Source organism: Protomyctophum bolini (genome assembly GCF_963924005.1).
Source record: "Protomyctophum bolini genome assembly, chromosome: 18".
Lineage (NCBI taxonomy): Eukaryota > Metazoa > Chordata > Actinopteri > Myctophiformes > Myctophidae > Protomyctophum > Protomyctophum bolini.
The window spans coordinates 7,468,577-7,490,817 of NC_137879.1; the positions used below are offsets into that span (position 1 = coordinate 7,468,577).

The 22,241-nt window shown below is 43.9% G+C and overlaps 2 protein-coding genes across 2 annotated transcripts in view; one reads left to right on the top strand and one right to left on the bottom strand.

Moving 5' to 3' along the window:
- Positions 1-268: 268 nt before the first annotated feature.
- chac2 (ChaC, cation transport regulator homolog 2 (E. coli)) lies at positions 269-11,152 on the top strand. Its single transcript, XM_080788521.1, has 3 exons — positions 269-680; positions 1,532-1,567; positions 9,878-11,152. Exons 1-3 carry the CDS (start codon positions 546-548, stop codon positions 10,277-10,279), a joined length of 573 nt encoding a protein of 190 aa, XP_080644647.1. The 5' UTR covers positions 269-545; the 3' UTR covers positions 10,280-11,152.
- Positions 11,153-16,441: 5,289 nt separating this feature from the next.
- The window catches only part of LOC308332850 (proteasome activator complex subunit 4B-like), an 87,672-nt gene continuing 81,872 nt past the window's right edge, over positions 16,442-22,241 (bottom strand). Inside the window, exons 45-47 of the mRNA XM_080788966.1 lie at positions 18,564-18,702; positions 17,984-18,117; positions 16,442-16,617 (exon numbers count right to left, since the gene is read on the bottom strand). Coding sequence (XP_080645092.1) covers positions 16,483-16,617; positions 17,984-18,117; positions 18,564-18,702 — 408 coding nt within the window. The 3' untranslated portion in view covers positions 16,442-16,482. The remainder of the gene's footprint in view (positions 16,618-17,983; positions 18,118-18,563; positions 18,703-22,241) is intronic.

Genomic DNA, 22,241 nt, shown 5'->3' on the forward strand with positions numbered 1-22,241 from the left:
AAAAAAAAAGTTTACAAACAGCGAGGGTGATATTATGACTGTGGAAGGTCTGCACCCCCTGCTGTCAGGATATGTATGGCGAATGCCAATCCCATAGCCCAGGTGAAACGAACTGGTTGTCGTGGCAACCACCATAAGCCCTCAGTTCTCTCTCTTAACCAATCACAGCACGACCGTCTCTCCGGGCTATGGGATTGGTACTCTTTGGAGAGGTGGGTGGGTGGAGTCGAGGTTCCTGTATTTACGTCAACGTCATCGGACGGAAGCATTTGGCACCAGCTGCGAGCCATTCAGTAAATCGACCAGTATTATTCACATATTTTAACAGATTACTGTAACTGTAGCGCGCCGCAGGTATAAACATGAGTGTCAGAGCAAATAGGATTCGTAGCAGCTGTTCTATACATTATAAATGTAGTCCGTTATTATAAATTAGCACTTTTCTTGTGGTAGAAGTACAGCCTGTACTGTTGTGAAGCAGTTATAGTTGTCACTTGTCACTTACTTACCCTTGTAGCTTTGTGACTGAGACAGTGACAGAAGTCATGTGGGTGTTTGGATACGGCTCTCTCATATGGAAGGTGGACTTTCCCTACGAGGAGAAGCGGATCGGTTACATAAAAGGCTTCAGTCGCAGGTTCTGGCAGGGCAGCACGGACCACCGAGGGGTCCCGGGGAAGGTGAGTACTGTACTGCATGACTGTCCATATGGCCCAACACCCCCCACAACGGCCGGCCCCGGTGCTGCGCTGTACTGTATACCAGGGTATAAGTGGTGTTGCTGTCTGTCGGGTGGAAACCTTGTATGTCCAAAAACAGTTCCTTTAAAAAAAAAAGATTGCATGGTGGAAAAAGTACGAGTTCACTTTTTACTTACAGTAAAAGTATCAATAATACTGCATTTTAGAATACTCTATAGTTATACTATATTTTAAAGTACTCAAATGCACAATATCCCCAAGGCATTTTATTTTACTATGTTTTATTTTGATCTACCAAGCTCAAGTAGCCTATAGGTCTGAACTGAAGTGGTTAATGTTATATTAGTAATATTTGTAACATTTGCCTCTTGAGATGGAGTAGAAGTAAAAGTATAGAACATTGGAAATACTCCAGTAAAGTAAAAGTACCTCAACATATAATACATATTGTACTCAGCCGGTATATAGGCTACATATACTGCTATTTTCACTATAGGTTTGTGTGACACTCGCCTTGAAGTGATGAAGTAGCCAAGTAGGGCATACATTGTTTGTTATGGCCTGGGGGGTAAAAAGTTGACGACATGGAGAATTGGAGATATGAGGTAACTGTGCAGGTGCCGACTGTTTGGAACAATGTCAAGTTTACTGGCTTGAAAAGCTAATATACCACCATCTGCCCTCTCTCTGTCTCTGTCTCTCTCTCCTATACTTTGTAGCTCAGTCAGTGTAAAATAAATGACTAAATGACTGTCTGTCTGTCTGTCTGTCTGTCTGTCTGTCTGTCTGTCTGTCTGTCTGTCTGTCTGTCTGTCTGTCTGTCTCCACAGCCTGGCCGTGTGGTGACCCTAGTGGAGGAGCCTGAGGTGATGTGTTGTTCACTAATTAAGCACCTGTTAATATATGCACATAATAATCATAACTGTGCTTTGCCTTGTGCCACAAAATAGCTGAAGGGAAAACAAACCAAAATGCAGATTAGCTGAAGAGAGCGCCAAAGATCAATATTGTTAGCCTTGTAGCATAATTGCGTATTCAAGTTTATCTACTTATAGGGAATCAAAACCAGGACAAATTTAGCCTAAGTCATGTTTATCTGCCTTCATGTATTTCTGTCTATAACTCTGTAACAATGCTGGTTCACCCTGATTCACCCTGCCTCAGCCTATGAGAATGCTTGCTATGTTGTTAACCCAATTTGACCCGACCCCTAAAAATGTCTGTTTGAAAATGACAGTTTTCTGAAAAAGCTATGTTTCTATGTCAGTCGTTCTTCGATAAAAGAAAATAGCAGGCCTACAAGCTCGTAGCGTGCCACTCGGTGGCACGCTATGAGCTTGTAGATCTGCTATTTTTCAATAGCTAAAGCATAACGTAATGCTAACACCAAAAGGGGTTCCCGCCCCCCAAAAAATCAGCCTAAGTCATAAAGTAGACTTAATTTAAATGACTTGGGCAGAAAGTGATTTTAGAATGTAACAAGCATTCTGATAGGCTGAGGACATAGGCAAATAAGGCACAATGAAGCTGCAGTGTGAGGAGAGTATAGTTAGGCAGAAATGTAAATTTGACCAACGACATTTATGCTATGAAACGTGTGTATACACTGCATATATATACAGTATACACATATACAGTATATAAGTCAGGTCCTAGGAACCGAGAGAAAAGAGTCAAGACGTGGGTTACATGTTAGTTAGTGTGTTTACTTTAAACATGCAGAAGGCTGGGCCGAGAAGAACAATGGCTGCGTTGTAAGTGAGAGACAGAGTTGACTTTGCCTCCCATCATGGAACACTTCCCTCCCGTTGTGAGCTTGTAGATTTGCTATTTTCATTAGTCTGGGTACCGGGCCAATATCTTAATTTCTCTTTTGGGTCACAAGCTAAAACGTTTGGGACTCTAGGCCACCAACTGTGTTCCTGGAGTGGAGAGCTACTGTTCTGCATGTTTTGGGAACAGTAGTCAGACAGGAAAGAGACCGGGGAGAGAGATGGGGAGTGACACGCGGCAATGGCCGCCAGGTTCGGGAGTCGAACACACAGTTCAGTTCAGGTGAATACTGGCTTAAGCCCACAGATCTTATCACACCAGATGAGCTCACGCTGTACCAGCTTTAATACAGAGCCTCATAGAGTATTTGACATGGTACAGTATACCTACTGTAGTCTCTACAGTAACCTCAATGACAAGAATTCAGAGAGCCATTTCTGACAAAGGCAAATAACTGGTTGAGAGCTGTGTGGTGGTATAGTGCAGATGGTTCCCAAGGTGGGGTCCGGACTCCGGGACCCCCAGGGGACAGGGGTCCTTGAGGGAGCTCCAGGGTGTCCCCAGATAAATGATAGTTTGTAACCAAATGGACCCTTATGCTCTGAGAGTGTACACAGTGTACAAATGGAACACACCGGGTGCGCAGCTAATCATAGTACATGACGATCATGTTTTATGGGGGGGGGGGTCACTGCATTCTATCTTCAACATCCCTGATTCTAAGTACAGTATAAACTCATTATCAAGTAGCTGAAGCTTGTCAAGGATAACAAGTATGATTTGATTTGATGTGTTTGAGTGGGCCCCGCCCACCCACCCACTACCACATTCTATGTAGAGAACTACTCATCTGCAACTAAAAGAGGTAAAAAACACTTTAATACTACTGGGATTGCAGGTTAATTACATCATTGCTGTCACACAATTAAACCAGGGTACCATTGTTCAATCCTTTCATCCTCTTTTCTTTCAGATTAATCCATTCTGGGCGGGAACCCCTTTTGGTGTTATAGCATTATGTTATGCTTTAAAGCTATTGAAAAATAGCAGATCTACAACTACGAGCTTGTAGGTCTGCTATTTTTGAAAAATCGAAGAACGACTGACATAGAAACATAGCTTTTTCAGAAAACTGTCAGGATGTAGAAGACATTTTTAGAATCTGATCTCAGGTCAAAATGGGTTAAAGCCTGATTTATATACGTTGCTGCACACAAATGTGCCAAATATAGCCGATCTAAATGATGTACTGTAAGCTCGTAACGTATTGGGAATCAGCTATTTTTGTTACGCGATGGCTTGGACAGTAAGTATCTCTTGCTGCCATGTCCGTTGGCCTCAGACTCACTGTAAAACAGCAAATATCATTCTGCTTGCTTTACTGTTTTTTTCTTCTTTTTTTTCCCCAAGGCTGACAGCCAACTTTACACACGGTAATACAGCACTCTTTTCTTCTCCTTTGTTGTGAAAGTTTAAACGAGGAATAAGCCTCCAACTCACCGCAAGACAGAAGAACAAAATAACAAATGGGCCTGATTGACTGGCTTTTTTTTAAGGCGCACAGCCAGGCTTCACACAATTCAGGAGTCTTTCTTCTCTTTTTGTTTAAGGACTAGAACAAGGAATTATCCCAATTAGAAACAGATGAGACACGTCCGGCGTTTAATAGTTCAGTTCAGTCAACGCAACCTGTGTGAAACTTATTTATTATATTGAGAAATTAGAATGAATGCTACGGTAGTCATGGGTTTATTTAGTCTCAGAAGAGAACGTGCACTCTCCAACAAGCATACAGTTATGTAGACCATAAGTTATAACTAGGGCTGTGAACCTTTGGCTGTCCCACGTACGATTCGATTCCAATTTTTGGGGTCACGATTCGATCCAAACGATTTTTCAAAAGCATTTTTTTCTTTTCCAGATTCAAAACGATTCTCGATTCAAAATGATTCTCGATTCAATACATAGGATTTTATCACAATCTACTCCAGCCAACTGAAGTGACTATAGCAGTTGGTCCTCAACAAGTGGACTGCGGTGAAATGATAGAAAGTCACCGCGACCGTGAGAGCAACGCAATTAACGCTCCGAATGTGGACCGACTGATTGTGTGTGTGTGTGCGTGTGTGTGTGTGTGTGTGTGTGTGTGTGTGTGTGCGCGTGTGTGTGTGTGTGTGTGCCTGTGTATTATGGGCCGGCATGACTGGCTCACTAGCTGTTTTAATGGGGTCGCAGTGACACATTCACACATTCAAGTTGAATGAAAAATGAAATTATTGGAGTTGAATAATGAATATTTGTCTCTACTCTGCACCCCAGTTATATGGTTGGTTGGATGGGACCCGATTTGTATAAGCTTGGTTTGACTGTACTAAACAGGCATAGTTGTTTCTAGGGGTGGGGAGCAGTCTAAATCAGTAGTTCTCAAACATTTTCTTCGTGTCAAGGACCACCGAAATGATATGTATTTAGCCCTGGACCCCCCCCCCCCCCCCCCATCTGAAATGTTTTGTGTCAGGGTACGAGAAGAAACCACTATTCTAAATCCTAAGAGTTTTCTGAAAAACGTATGTTGCTATATTTATGTTATGCTATACTGTATGTATGTATATAGCTAAAATCATTCTATAGCTAAAATTACACAGATTCTTTCCTGCTTTTAATGGGTCTTTTAAAGGCCCTGACCGGATGGAATGGGGGAGGCACACATGCAAAAGGCCAATAGCTGCCATGCATTTGTGACTGTCTGTACCCTAAAGGTCCTAGTTGTAGTTACAACCCAGCCTGGCTATTACAGCAATCTGAGAATCCCATCGTCACATATTCGGGGGAAAACAGCGCCCCCTGACGTCTTGAGTAGACTAGGCATATAGAGGCGTGAGGCAGCCCTGCCTAAAGGTCCTTATAGGTACATACAACCCAGGCTGGCATACAGAGACGTGAGCCGGGCAGCGCAGCGCAGCGAGGAAAAAAGTCATTAACCCATTTTGGGCAGGAACCCCATTTGGTGTTTGAAGCACTATTGGGAAAATAGCAGCTCTACAAGCTCTTGTATAGGTCTGCTATTTTTGAGAAATCGTGAAAATGTGCCTCAAATCTTTGAATATTCTTTCAGAGTTTCAGTTTTTAACTCAAATCTTTTGCTTCTGGAGAGGTCCCCTGGAACAACGTATTTACAGATGGGGGGTCGGCGGCCAATTACAATTTTTGTGGTCCTTGACATGAAATATTGAGCACCACTGATATAGAAAACATGAGGTGTTTCAGGAAAAAAAATACATTTTAAAAAGACATTTTTAAAATATGGACGTCAGGCCTAAATGGGTTAAAAGGAGTGTGTTTCAATCAGTCTGTCCTGATTGAAACATGGAGCGACAGTGCGTTGTTCAGTGATGATGTCTGTCCACCCCTCAGATATTCCTTCACCCTGTCTCTGTTTGAGATTAATTTTTTGTGTGGCCGTGCGACGTGTCCCCAAATGATTTGTAATTGGCCGAGATCCGGGCGCTGCTTTGCGACCGTTTCTGGAATACAGCTATTTTGATTGGCAGAAGCTTTATTAAGGAAATTGGGTGTTCAAATTGCATAAGTGGACGGATGAAACACAATGGCTTCTCGATCTCATTCTGTTACACACTCACACGCGCACATGCACACACGCACGCACACATGCACACACGCACACACACACACACACACACACGCACACACACATTTATATTTATCCTTCAGAGGTTGTTGAAACTGTCATCAGGTATAGCGAGACACTCATAGCTTCATATGTCAATCAAACAATGTTTGTTACTGAAGTGAGGTCACTTTTGATTGATTGATTGCTTGAACGAACGCTTTATCAACATGTCATAAAAGCTATGCTAAGATTGACACCGGCAGAGTGACAGAGAGTGAGCAAACAGCTTGTTTACATACTGTACAAATGTACATAGACCTTGCACAGTAGGTTGTGTGATTTGTAGTGAGAAGATTGTGAAATTCTGTTCTCTGTACTAGAGATTATGTTGGAAATCCCCCCCCACACACACACACACACACACACACGGTCTCTATTAGGCATGTAACGATACACTCGACTCACGATACGATATTTCACGATATTTTCAACACAATTATTTTCCAGACAAATTACCGAAAAATCAATTTTTTTATGATTCATCTTCCCTCCAAGCTTTTTTCACAATTTCTGTTTAACTAAATTGCAAAAGTAGCATTACTTTTCATGTAAAATTACTTAATTTCTGTGCAACAACTGTAAACATGCTTTCATGTTTAATTTAAACCTAGCTCGAGTTAACATTTCCTCTTTTCTTTGATGGCATCTTAGGATAGATGTAGACCTATTTGACAGTGCAGAAAAATAATTGCCTTCCTTGATGTATTAATGAGCATCAATAATGACCATCACCTGCATGTGTCAGACAGTCAGACTACTGAAAGTGACTGCATGGAGTCTCATTTCTCTCCAAAAGCACGTGAATATGATGGAATATGATTACAGATTTTGAAAATCGATATAAATGTTTAATATATACATATCGTCGGGATATAATATCGATATACGACATATCGTTACATGCCTAGTCTCTATTAATAAACACAGAATGCATCCTCAAGAATGCACTTTTTGTTTTGGTACCTAAAGTTCCTGTAAACTTTTAGCGCGGCTGACTCACTGTACCATAATTGAGAGTGTTCTGACAGGTGCGGTTTGGCTGCTGACTGCTCAGGACCGCAGCCTACTGTATATGCTGCTACAAAGCACTGTAGAGGAGATGGCAGCAACAAACAGAATTATTCGTGCAGAACTATACTGTACACCACAAATTCATAACAATTGCATAACCGTGTTGCAGTTAATACTACAGTCCAACACGTCATTATTATAACCATTTAGACGTCGGATGTAAACCTTGTACGTCCAAAACCGTTCCCTTTTTTTATAGTGATGCACCAAATATTCGGACGCAGAAGAAGGCATATGAAAATATATCACCAAATAAATTGTAATCCCCATAGGGGGGATTTTAGATCGCCTCATAAAGAACTTTGTTTGAAAAATAAATAAATAATCCTGGCCGTTTGACTCATATGGATACGAAGAATCAACTGACTGTGAGAAAACGCTAATGCTGAATTAGTTAAATTTTTGCTAGAAACAGACTATCCAATATGACTGACTGACTGACTGTCGTAGACGATACAGAGACACCTGCTTATATGAGACAATGTTAATTCATACGGAGTCTGATTGATTCAAACTGTTCCCGAATACGGCCAATGCAGTCATCACAAATTGATGGGGTATGGCCGTTTTAAGCCCAATTAATTTTTTACAAAACTTATGCTCACATTATTATGGCCAATTATGAAAATTGCCCAACATATACAAGTTAGCATCCGGCAGTTTCTACATGCTGGGGACCCATACTAAACATTTCTAACATAAAACCTTGGTGTACTCAACATGTCCGGGTTCACAATGGGGCTCTATGGACTGGCTACTAGACTATAGTGTGAATCCCCCCCATGACATCAGGAAAAACTCCTGTGAACCCCTTTGGAACATAATATGGGGCGTGACTGAATTACTTATACTCACTGACGGGAAATGCACAATTTCATAGTTTAACTGCGACCTGTGTTATGTACTACAGTAAAACGCTGAGGCCATGCTGCTGGCGTTTGTTCCCAGGCAGGTGGCACGGTGTCAGTCATTTATGTCCTTTATGTTCCGTGTGCCGCCCTGCACTTACGAGGCAGTCTGTTGTTGAGGCGACTGAGGCACAATTTTATGCAGTGCCTGCTTGTGTGTGTGTGTGTGTGTGTGTGTGTGTGTGTGTGTGTGTGTGTGTGTGTGTGTGTGTGTGTGTGTGATAACAGCATCGTAGTGGCTGTAACAGACCCTGTGAAGAGCTGTTGTCGGGTTACTCACATCCAGGAGGCTTCGCAAGGTACTGGCTCAGCTGCCAGTGCCTGCTGCTGATTAGGTAGAATTGCACTATTGTACTTTTTTTTAATCCTTTTACTCGTATGTCTCTTATGATGTTGTGCATGTCACCTTCTGTATAGTATACTATACAGTAGATGTCTGTCTGTCTGTCTGACATAAATATTATATTTATAAGGAGTGTATACATAATGCTTTTTGACAGTCTTAAGTAAGGGGCGATTCATACTTCTATTTTAGAGCCCGAATAAAAGTCGGTTTGGCTCTGTAGAGCCTACAATGTGACGTCATTTGAGGTTCGGGGGGGGCGGGTACCGTCCTAAAGTCGTCTCTTCGGTGCTACTGAAAATGTCTGATGAGCCGAAATCATTTCGGCACTACAGCGCCGAAACAGCAGTATGAATCGGCCCTAAGTATATTGTTGGTTTTGGGATGCTGTGGCCTCTCTCATTGTGTTTGTAATAAACATGAAAAATAAAGCTGCTGAACTGGACCTTGTCGAGGTATCTAAGCAGCCTGAACTAGTTCTTCTCAGCTCCAATTTGTCTCATCCTGTTTTGTCTGGGGCACTGTTCCACATTCTAACACCTAAAAGGTAATACACACATCAACGTGTACTGTACAGTCTCTCATCCTCTTATGTGGAGTTGGGTTTTTCTGCCTGAACTGTGCTTAATTCACCACACAAGCCCCTGTTTGTATAGCCTGGCTAATAAGCCAGACTAATATCATTTGCCAACGGCTGATTCGGTCTGGCTTATTAGCCAGGCTACTGTTTGTATACTTCGTTGTACACTGTATTATGGTTTAGCGTGGCGAAAACCTGCCTAATCCCACCCCCAAACAGTTTGAGCTTGTAGATCGGCTATATTCAGTTTTTTTTAAGCCCATTAAAACTGGTAAAAATAATCTGTCATTTTAGCCATATTTTAGACTTTAGCAGCTATTCAAAAATAGCAAATATACAAGCTCATAGTACAGTCACATTTGAGTGGTGCAACCACTCCAAGGAACAGCAATGTCCGTCCGTGTCCCTGTGTCCGCCTATGTGACGTTAACCTATGTGACGTTAATGAGCACCAGTATTATCTGAGTACCAGTAGGGGCGCTGTTGTGCCAGAAACAGAGAGAGAGACACAGTGCTGCACTGTTGCCTGCCAATGAGAGAGAGAGGGAGAGAGAGAGAGGGGAGTTGCACCACTCAGTTCACACGGGTGTGATTTTTTAACTAAAATCTTTGCTTCTGGGGGTCCCTGGAGCAAAATATTTTGACATGGGGCTCCAAGGCCAAATAAACATGATTTTCAGGGTCCTTGACAATGACATGCGTTTTGTAGAATCGGCCTCAGGTCTTAATGAGTTCACATGCCCAAAGTTGGGAGTCGGGACCCCAGGTTGTTAATTAAAAGTACTCTCTCTCTCTCTCTCTCTCTCTCAGGGGTGTGTCTGGGGCGTGGCCTACAAGCTGCCGACCGGCCAGGAGCAGGAAGTGAAGCGTTACCTCGACCACCGGGAGAAAGGCGGCTACCGGGTGATCAACGTGACCTTTCACCCCCGTCATCCGCCCTTCGCCACCGTGGACCCGCCCCCGGGCACGCCGCCGCCGCCCGGCCAGGCGCTGCTCTACATCGGCTCTCAGGACAACCCCGACTACCTCGGCCCCGCCCCCCTGGAGCAGATCGCCAGCCAGATCGTGGGCGCCACGGGGCCCAGCGGGCGCAACACCGAGTACCTGTTTGAGCTGGCCGACGCGCTGCGGACGCTGCTGCCCGAGGACTCGGACGCACACCTGTTCTCTCTGGAAGCCCTGGTTCGAGAGAGGCTGGAGACCGGGGAGTAGTAACTAACACGCCTTCCATTATCGACCGATTAACACCAATTATGTTCTTATCAAGACCACGCAGTTAATTAAGGCAATATGGACGTTTCCCACATACTGCCTACCGCGAGTAGGCCACTAGGAAATGCGGTAGTGAAATGACTGCCGCCGAAGCCAAAACATTGTGAAACACACACACAGTCCCCGATGACACACTGCATCCGTTACCCTCACTTTACGTCAAAAGTCCTTACTGTTACTCAAAGTATATTTTTCAATACCATAGCTTTCACTGTGTATTTTATGAATTGAACACATTGATACAATTCCCTGCTTCATTTCCTTGCTGCGCTTGACAGCCAGTGTGAACTGAAGGCAAACCATTCGCATCGAGTCTACCGAAGTACTAGGTGAGAATGTGACCGTAGTTACCGGTAGTAGTCAGACAGCATGCCAAATACAATATGTAAGAAATTTCCATTAAGGCTCCATTGCATGGTCTTGATAAGAGCTGATGACGGAGATTAAATCATCTGATAACATCCCAAACGGCTAAACACACATAAGCACACACGTTAATTTTGACAGCAAATTTTGATTTAGTTTTAGTCATGGCGTCGTAATGGCTGATTTGCATCCAAACAAACACAACCAAACAACATTTATTTTAGTTGTAGGATCTCCACTAGTCCCTCCCTAACATTTATAGCAAAATCAACACTGGCACTGCGCGCACACATCGTCTTCATCGGCCTCAACTCATCTCAGGACAATAGATTTAGATCGCAGGGCTGCGTCTCATTCACCATTAAAAAGAAATCAGCTAACGATTGATTCATTGTCATACAAATAATTGCAATTATTAAAGATTGTGTTGATGTCACTGAAAACTGGGAGCGTATGGATAAAAGTTAAGTTTTTGTTTGTCTTTTGGTACTCGTAATCAAAAATTGCACTGCATTGACATAACTTGAATATACAAAGAAATGACTAAAAAGGGATGAATAGCGTTGTAAGCTTGTTTCCGCTTTTTCATATTTGAAAATGTATGTATCTTCATCTAAACGATTTTGATGATTATGACGATTATTTACTAATTGTGTGACCTGCCTAATTAGATAAGAGATAATAGTGAGTTAATCAACAAATCTGTCCAATTGTGTTCGCTGCATATAACCATGCAGAGACCAGCCTTTTGCAGCAGGTTGGTGAGGTTGAGGAAGGAACAATATTTTGCTACTGGCTGTTGAAGCCTGAAGGTTATAGATTGGCATAATTAAAGAAACTAGACCTGTACGTCCCCGTTGGCCACCGGCCTACTTGAGAACGATGCGACTTGGGAACATATGAATAAATACCTGTTGTGAACTTGTCATAGCACCTGTTTTAACTATCTGTCTGTGTCCCTTTTGTGCCCATACTGTATATGGACATCTCTGTATCTGTCTGTCTGTCTGTGCCCAAAGAGTGCTAACTGACTGTGAAAAGTCTACTGGTTAAGTAATCAATTGGCAGGTGTGGGGGTTGCCATGGCAATCAATTGGCTGAGGCAGAGGCTGGGAATTGCACAGGCGAGGGGATTTAGAGCCCAGAGCCTTTTGTGGTGGTTCTGGAGAACCGTGGGTTGGACCGACTCGATACCGGGCACTGCACTCCCTGCGGGGGTGTGGAACGCGTGTGTCGAATGTGAAGTCTGTGGGGCATAATTAAAGAAATATGTCAAGTTTGTCAGCCAGAGATGTGCTTGGGGGGAAAAAAGCACAAAAACCCCCCACTAATCAACTAAACAGTCTTTGTCGACTAAGATCAAAATTACTTTTAATGCACTATAAGGGGACACCCCTAAAACAGTATACACCGCGACCATTACCAATGCTGACAGTCTTATTGTTTCCTGTTAGTGTAACAACAAAATGAAATCATGACATTTCACTATCTGTGGAGAGCAGAGACTACCAATGTGTAAAAGCTCAAAGTTCATATTGTGACAAGCTTAAAAAACAAAACTAATCCAAAACGCATTCAAGATTTGGGCTAATAAGAGGAAGCAATAATGTCAGCTGAGCGCCCTCCGCTAATGTTTTCTTTGTCCCCTGACTCTGTTGTCTGTGCAATATGATTACCATATTATGATGGGGCTCCCTCCAGGAACGACTATTTAACGAATAGCTTAGCTGTTTTTGAAGTTCGGCCCCTATTTATCAAGTGTTTGTTTGGCATGATTGTGATAAATACAGGGCGCTGATGGGTTCAGTAGTCTGCCAGCTCACCAAACACAGTACGTCTCTATCAGGTGCTAGGGCCATCCTTCAGGGGGTTTGTTTGTTGAACTTTGGTGGTGGGGGGCCTTGCATTGTATACTGTAGCTCAGTGGTTCTCAGAGTGGGGTCCGGGGACCCCCAGGGGTCCTTGAGGGGGTTCCAGTGGGTCCCCCAGCAACATGAGTTAATATAGCATCAAAATCAGTTTAACCACTTTGAACGGACAGTATATATGCCTCTGCTATTATCAAATAGAACAGAAAAAAGTTCATATAGTAGGACAGTATGAACAGTACATCTACATTATATAAACCACATCCATGGCAACGCCCCACACGTAGTCAGACACACAGAGACACAGGCCAACTAATCCAACGTACTGAGAAAGTAGGAAAGAAGGTTTTAAAGGCATAGTTCACCCCCGAAATGTATTTTGTTTTTCCTCTATTGATTACTCACCCACCACACCCCGCATGGGACTCTTCGTGTCTCCATAGGGAACCACTGCTGGGCATCACATTATTGGCTTAGGAAGGTGACAATTATATATATATATATATATATATATATATATATATACATGCTGTGAGTAACGGAGAGCAAAAGGTTAGTCTTGGGGTTATCTTTAAGCCTGGTTTAAGGTACTACTGTAAAGCCATAGATGTGTATTTCTGTTGGTTCTGGTCTTTGTCAAACTAAATGTGCCTGTTGGAATGTCATAAACATGTAACATACTGAACATGAAGAGCCTGTTGGAATGTCAATAACATGTAACATGCTGAGGACATGAACAATATAAAATGCATACAAGTCACTCCTGTTTCTCTTTCACACGCAGCATGTAGCTGCTCTACAAGCTCACAAGGTATCGCACTGCGATGCCTTGTGAGCTTGTAGAGCAGCACTGTGATGCCTTGTACATCAGCTATGTTTGAATAGCCAATTAAAAAAAAATACACGCGGATGCCCTCGCGGTTTCAATGGTTTAACCTATAACGTCGTTACTAATCCTAAACCCCAAACGGAGCCGTTTCCTAATAGTAAGCCTCATTCCCCTAGTAGTACCTACCATCTAGAGAGGACCAGGACAATGGTTTATTTCTCAAATTCTACTATGTTTGTGAGAACATTTTGCCCACACAAAGTATAGCAATACAAGCACACACACACACACACACACACACACACACACACACACACACACACACACACACACACACACACACACACACACACACACAAAGAGAACATGGTAGCCAATTGGCAGCATTCATTGGCTTTATTCAGTAAGAGCAGTTCTACAGCAAAGACTAGCTCTGGAACAGTTTGGCACTACGCTACGCTTCTGTTCCTTTAAAGAGATCTCTTCATCCAGTCCTTTATGCCACGTACAACAAACTACCACCGGCTATAAATATAAACATATATAGATATATATATATATACACTCGAGAATGACTCATCTTGCAGGCCTTTAAAAACAGAACGCCACATTCATTATTCTCCACTACTAGGTTTCTATAAATTACACAATAGATTGATCAGATGGTAAACCCAGCACTGACTTATGTATAAATGTACAATACAATACAATACAATACAATACATACAATTTTGTCTTTTCCCAGAAAAACTGCACCACTTACTAATGTATTATTGTGGAATGATAAAGGTCTTTATATTGCACTATAGTATGCCATAACATTATTATATGATGATTATAAACATGATAGTACTTCCATTTTAATGGGGTTTTTTTTTGTACTTATTTCCACTTACAGACACGGCAGGACGTGTGAAACAGAGCGAGGGTTTGTGTCGCAGAACTGAAACGTTGAAAGAGAGACAGGCTTCTGGGTAGACTTGGGCAAAATAGCGGTCGAACGTTTTGGATTGAAAACAACAGCACAGCGAATCTTATCTCTGGAGGAATGTGGTCTCATTCGGGGGGGGTGGTTGTCGTGCCTGATAAGAAAAAAAGAAGGGGAAAAAAAGAAACGCAGCAGCACACTGCCTACGTCAAATAATTGAAACCGCGGCGGTCAGATATATCTATAGTTCACCCACGTCTTGCTTTCTGGAAGAATTCAATCCAAGGCCAACATGGAGGCAAGAGGCAGGCTTCTTATATACCCGTAACAATATTAGAAGTTTTCTCGGCACAAGAAGTTAACTGTGATGTTCTGTGCTAACCCACTGCTGGCAGCCTGGGGAGCCGCAGGGCTCCTAATAGAGTTCCCCCAAAACTTCTGTGGGGGCGGGCGGAGACAGGGAGGCTTTATATTTTATATATCCCCCAGAATGCCAAAGGTGAAACATTAACCGTCTATTTAACCAATTTAGTTGACGTCGAAATAAATAAAAATACGTTCGCTCTGAAAGAATATATACCTATTCAAAGATTTTGTGCCGCAATTTTACGATTTTTCAAAAACTGCAGATCTACAAGCTCATAGCGCGCCACTCGGTGGCACGCTATGAGCTTGTAGATCTGCTATTTTTCAATAGCTAAAGTATAGCAGAATGCTTGAAACACCAAAAGGGGTTCCCGCCCAAAATGGGTTAATAATATCAAAGTCTCCGTCAAACAACAGCTCTATGTGTGCCTGTTCTCGTATGTGACAATATCACAGACATCATCTTGTTCCATTTAACGTGAGCTTACCTTTGATATCACAATCCACATTCTACCCATAAAGTTACTGTAACTACTAGCGTGGAGCGAGGAGCAACGTTTTGCCAGCTCCATGGAAAAAGAGACAGATCTAGTTTGTAAATATCTCCATCCGTTTGCTCACCCTGTGGGACAACGCAAGCAGACATGCTGCCACTCCACTATTAAACACCTCTAAATGCACAGCAGCTGCAGATAATGGAGATGGAGTGTTTTTCTCACACATCTTAGTGCCGATGGCAAGTTAGTGAAAATCACATTAGTTAATATTGGTATAGTTGAACACCGACATTCTTTTTAAATATCTTTTTTTTGTAACCCATTTCTTTCACCCAGTGTCAATAGTCTAGTGTAATCCTGGGCGCTACACTCGCTCTGCCAACCTGGGGAGAGCAACGGACAGACCACATGCCTCCTTTTTTTTCTTTTTATCCCAGGAACACGTTATTCCTTTCCCCTCCATCAAGCGCCTCGGCTGGCCAGGGGGAGGCAGTTTAGAGACCAGGATTACTGCTGACTGCATGTTTTTTGTGAGGGTACCTACCCTAGGGGACACGGGGAGAACATGCAAACTCCACACAGAAAGGCCCTTTCGCCAACCGCGCCTTGGGTATGGGCACTGATGACGCAGAGGAGAAAACACGCCGCCAGCACCCACAGCGTCCCGAGCGGGAATCGAACCCAGGACCTTCTAGCTGTGAGGCGACAGCACTACCAACTGTGCCACCGTGCCCCCCACATGCTTCCTTCTATGCATGAGGAGTCCCAGCCGCTTCTTTTCACCTGACAGGGTTTGGAACCCCCAGCACCCCAGCGGTTTCATTTTTTCCCTTAATTTACCCAGGGTAGTAGCTGAGCACAAGTGCTCATTTTCAGCAACGCCCTGCACATAGAAACACACAGACAGACGCACGCACACACGCGCACACCCACACACACCCACACCCACACCCACACACACACACACACACACACACATTAAAACCTGGGAGCTGACCAGTACAACCACAGTCTTATACTGTTGGCCACTAAGCAGCTCCACTGGAGCAGTTGGGGGTTCAGTGCCTTGCTCAAGGGCACTTCAGCGGTGTTGGGTGAGTAATGATCACTTCCCGACCCATATATTTCCTGCCCGTCCGGGGAAATCGAACCGGCAACAAGGGCACTCCTCTAACCCGTAGGCCACCGCTGCCCCAAAATGGGTGGTTTCAAACCAAGTTGGTGATCGTCCCTTCTATGTGCCACAGTGGGATGACGGGTTGGCGTAACCCGGACCGCGGGGTCGGTCTCTAGGCGTAGTAGCAGGGAGACACCAGCAGGTCGGTGAGAACCAGCAGCTGGTCATCGGTGAAACTCTGCCGGTGTTCCTGCCAGTTGTCGTGGTGAGTGCGCCTGAAGTCCGACAACGTCTTCTTCACCGTCATCTGTGGAGACACACACACACACACACACGCACACACACACACACACACACACACACACACCGCCATTATGGTTGTTTGTACTGTACGGTACAGTATGTTGTTCTGTCACAAGGTGGACCACAATGGAGACAAGCTACGGCGTTTTTGTGTATATAGTCCACGTTGACGTTTTCTAAATTGATGTGATTTTTGTAAACTGCCAATTGTAGGAGAAAACCTTCGCACACCTAGAACTCAGGCGTATGCACAGGTGCGTATAGGCCAGTGGACATCAACGAAAGCAATAAGGTACACCCGCACGCACACTGTGTACGTTTCGGTCCCTCCTGCCTGAGGAAGGTCCGTAGGGACCCAAACGTTGCTTCATTAAATAGGACAATACTCTACCGAGCACATACACAGTGTGCGGGTGTACCTTATTGTTTTCATTGATGTAAACTGCCAATAAAAGTATGCTATCTATCTATCTATCAATCATCAGACATCACAACCGTCACTATCATCTTTATATATCCACTATATGAATAAATACTACATCTATTTATGCATTCACAAATTGTCCTACAGTACATTTATTATTGCCACGAATAGTAAACTATTCATGGTGTAGCATTGCAATTTGCATTTGACAAAAGGACAGCAAAAAAGAAACTAAAATACAACTGGAAATACAACTGATCATCAACAATGACACTAAGGGTTTATTTATTTATACAGGCAACATAATTAATGTCAATCTTGTCAATGTCAAAACAGCCTATTATCAGTATAACGTTAGGTAGGATTGTGTGCAATCTGGCAGACAGGCAGACAGTCACATATAGCCTGAAGACATCATTTACAATTATTACCACATTGAAATAGTTGTCACTGGCTGACTGACTGACTGACTGACCGACCGACCCAAGAGGAAAATCACATCACTAAATGGGGGATGACATGTTTAGTATTTGCCTGTTTATTCATGTATTGGGTTTTTATCATTTTTCCCTCTGCAATAGTCTTGAGAGCAAGTTCAATAATTCATCTATGTGTACAAAAAAACAAAAGATAACAGTGCAGCAAAGAAACACATTGCATTGCTTGCCATAACTATCAGCGTATTGATTGCCATCACCGTAATGCGTTTGCACCGGGCGGTACATCCTCGCATGTCCTTCTCACGCAACAATTATGGACAAATACATAATTTTCTCCTCAACTGGACAATGAAATTATGTTCGCTCAGCTCATGATGTGCCCAGCTCAACACACATGTGCGTGTGTGTGTGTGTGTGTGTGTGTGTGTGTGTGCGTGTGTGTGTGTGTGTGTGCGTGTGTGTGTGTGTGTGTGCGTGTGTGTGCCTGTGTGTGTGTGTGCACGTACATCTATGGGCTGGGGGTCGTTGAGGTGGTCGCTCAGCTCCATCAGGATGTGAGGCATCCATTGTGGGACGTCGTAGGGACTGGACAGGATGAACGCACTGAGCCCCAACACGCCCGCATGGCGCCGCACCAGGTCTAACATAAGCACACACACAGGCACACACACACACACGCGCACGCAGGCGCACACACACACACACATGCACACACACACATGCACATATGCACGCACACGCACGCACGCAGGGAGAAAGAAGGAGAAGATAATTTCAAGGCTAATAACTCCCCCAGGACAAGGAAAGGTAATAGGGCAAGTATGGCTATGATTGCCTTCCCCCCCTGTGTGTGTGTGTGTGTGTGTGTGTGTGTGTGTGTGTGTGTGTGTGTGTACGTGTATGTGTGTGTACGTGTAAGTGAGCATGAGAGTGCAAGAGGAACATGTTTGCCTGCTATTGTGAATCTGCATAAATGTGTGCCGTGTGAGTGTGTTCACACGTGTATGAGAGTGTGTGTGTGTGTGTGTGTGTGTGTGCATGTGTCTATACAGTATGTGTGTGTGCGTGCGCATGTGTGTGGTGCACCTGTGGAGGCCAGCTCTCCCCTGGCCTTGGGCAGGCGGGTCTGACTCAGCGTCTGGAGCTGCGTCTGCAGACTGGAGTCCAGGGGGAAGAACTGACACTGCAGCAGCCCGCTGAGGGTGGTGGCGGCCATGTCCCTCACCTGCAGCACAGCACAGGGCCCACCGCGGCACACCGGGAGAGACACACACAGGGAACACGGAGAGGAGAGGCATGGTGAGAGAGGTTGTAAAACATACATGAGGGTGGTGGTGGCGGCCATGTTGTCCCTCACCTGCCGCACAGCACGGTGAGGAGGCAGAACACACACACACACACACACACACACACACACACACAGTCACACACACACACGGACACACACTTTAACCCATTTAGACCAGAGGACGCAGCTGTGTCACCTTAAAGCTTTGAACCACTTTAACTATTGTTTTAAACTTTAGCTGTTGAAAAATAGCAGATCTACAAGCTTGCTATTTTTTTGAAAAATAGTGAAAATGTGTGCAAATCTTTGAATATATATTGTTTCACAGTGAACGTTGACACAGTGAACTGACATATTTGCTTCTGGGGGGGGGATAACTTGCAAATAACTTTGTACTTTTACTTCAGTAACATTTTTGAACACAGGCCTAACTAAGTAATAATATCTGAGTACTTCTTCCACCACTAGTGAGGGGAGGAGAGGGGAGGATAATCGGAGGGGAGGCTGAGTCTAGTTGAGGTGAAACGCACGTCCCTAAAAGGGAAAAAAGAAAACACTCCCTGCCATTGTTCCGCACGACTTTGTGCAAATTATGATTAAGCGTTGATGACGCAGGGAAATAAAAAAGCATGAGAAATGCTCGCCCGCCTTATCATCCATTATCAAAGCTGTCTTTGCAGATGGCCGATATTATCATACGCGGCGAAATCCGGGGGAGCGTTTCACCTTAATGAACGCTCGGGGAGTTAAATGGAGGCGGCGGTATTCTCTGTGTGTCGCCACGCGCGCGGCTCTGAACGACGGGAAATGTTTGGGCGACGTCAGACTCCAAGGCTCACACATTTCGCCGCAGCGGTTAATTGAGAACAGTACCTTCTGGTCTTTTCACTGAGGACATAAAAAAGGCCAAGAAATAAGAAATAGATGAAACGCTGAATAAAAATACAGCAGAAAGAAAAACACCCTGTTATTAATTTTCACCTTCTGAAGGTGACAGGCAGAGATTCAGAGGATCACAAGAGCTTCAAAGAGGGATTTACAAGTTGTGACAAAAGTTGAAGGATTCAGCTCAGAAAGGTGGAACTCAAATATCACAAAGCTGTTATTTATTAGTTGTACGGTTATCTCTTCCTTGGCATTGGGATGGATATGGTATATCGAGCAAGAAAGTGTATCATTCTATTCGATCATACTTACTACGGTGTCACACACAAAGTATCAGAAGAAAGCAGATCTGCGAGGTCTAAACGTGGCACGAATCCACGCGTTTCGAGCATGACAGAGACGATATATACAGCACTGTGTTTATTGCGAACGCAATGAGCACTTACTATGAGACCTAGCAGATCATGTCTGTCTGTCTGTGTGTCTGTCTGTCTGTCCCGCTATCCAAATATGGAGTGTGTTGCATCAGTAATCACTCAGCTCCATATATGGGCACAAAAGGGGCCAGGTCCACTCAGCTCCATATATGGGCACAAAAGGGGCACCATATAAGGAGTCCCCAAAGCAGCTATACGTCCAAAACCCAAATATGTACGAGCTGCGTTCGCTTCCCGCGTTTGCGCGTCTTACTCGTGTTATAGGGGTTCACAACGCTTCACAGAATGTACGGTTCGGTTTGATATGATCGAGAAGTGTGACGGTTCAGTATAGAGCAAAAAAAAGTCTTCGTCGCACAATTTTGCCTAAACTGTAATCCTCTCCCTCTGCCAAGCTGGGGAGAGCCCCGAACTGAGCTCATGCTTCTTTTAACCCATTTAGGCCTGACCTAAAAAAAAAAGTATTCTATTCTAAATTCTGACAGTTTTCTGAAATACCCACGTTTCTATGTCAGTGGTATCAAAAATAGTAGACCTACGAGTGGCTCGAGCTTGTAGATCTGCTATTTTTCAACAGTTAAATGCTTAACCCATTCTGACCTGAGATCAGATTCATACGAGGTTTCCACTAGGACACACACTGGTCTGATTAACCCATTCTGAACTGAGATCAGATTCTAAAAAAATGTCAGTCGTTCTTCGATTTTTCAAAAAATAGCAGACCTACAAGCTCATAGCGCGCCACTCGGTGGCGCGCTATGAGCTTGTAGATCTGCTATTTTTCAATAGCTAAAGCATAACATGATGCCAACACCAAAAGGGGTTCCCGGTCAGAATGGGTTAAAACACCAAAAGGGGTTCCCGCCTAGAATGGGAGTGAGGCAGGCTTTAGTTTGAACAACGATTGAGCTATAAAACCTGAACAGCTGCGGGTACTGTAGTCGGCTGGTTACGGTATAAACAAAAACAGTATGAAAGCAAAGCCTGTTGTTGTTGTTGTTGAACTACACACAGCAGGTAGGCCTCGATACCTAGCGGTATCAAACACGTGTTACCGTACCGAACGCTGTGGTGATTGACTTCGCCCCCTGTTTGTGAACCAGGTGGTGGCTGCGGTTCTTCTGAACTGAAGTGCTTCGGGTTATGTTTGCTTGCAGCGTAACTACAGTATGTTGTGTTTGCTCCTTGTCTTGATACGCCCGCCGGGGTGATGTCTGACTGATGTAACCTGCTCTCATGTATAGCAGACAGCAACATGCTGGGGCTTTTTAACCCATTCTGACCTGAGATCAGATTCATATGAGGTTTCCACTGGGACACACACTGGTCTGATGAACCCATTCTGACCTGAGATCAGATTCCAAAAAATGTCTGTCGTTCTTCGATTTTTCAAAAATAGCAGACCTACAAGCTCGTAGCGCGCCACTCGGTGGCGCGCTATGAGCTTGTAGATCTGCTATTTTTCAATAGCTAAAGCATAACATGATGCTAGCACCAAAATGGGTTCCCGTTCAGAATGGGTTAATATCCACCAGGCACTCTCTCTCTCTCTCTCTCTCTCTCTATCCATCTCTCTCTCCCCGTCGGCCTCCTGATTCACAGGGAACACCAGACCTCATCAGTGTTGCCAGATTTTGGGTTTGCGAGAGAAATAACTAAGCAACCAGGTATCTATGAAAACAAGCCCAAAAGAAGTGACTTTAGTTTACACATGAGCACTTTAAATGTACCGATTATACTTCTACAAATCATACTATAATGTATATACAGGCCTACATCGGCTATTTTCAAAAGAACTATTTTGGGGGGGGGGGGGGGGGGGGGGGTCCTTGACATGACGATATTTGAGAACCACTGGTTTGAACTGGTTGGAAAACGAGCCCCAACTAAAGCAACTACACTTAAGCCCACAAAAAACGCAACACACACTTTAAAGACTTTAAAGAAAAACAAGCCCAAAGTCGTTTTAATAATGAGAAATGGCAACGCTCTTCACAGGGAACACCTAGTCTCGGTACTCAGGCTTTCATTTTCGTCGGTGCAAAAAAAAAAATGAAAGCCTGGAGGAACACATTGGTCGCTCTGGGCTAGAAGTGGGAGTCTCTATCTAATGGTATTATTAGTATATTATTAGCATGCCTCTCTGGTGTTTAT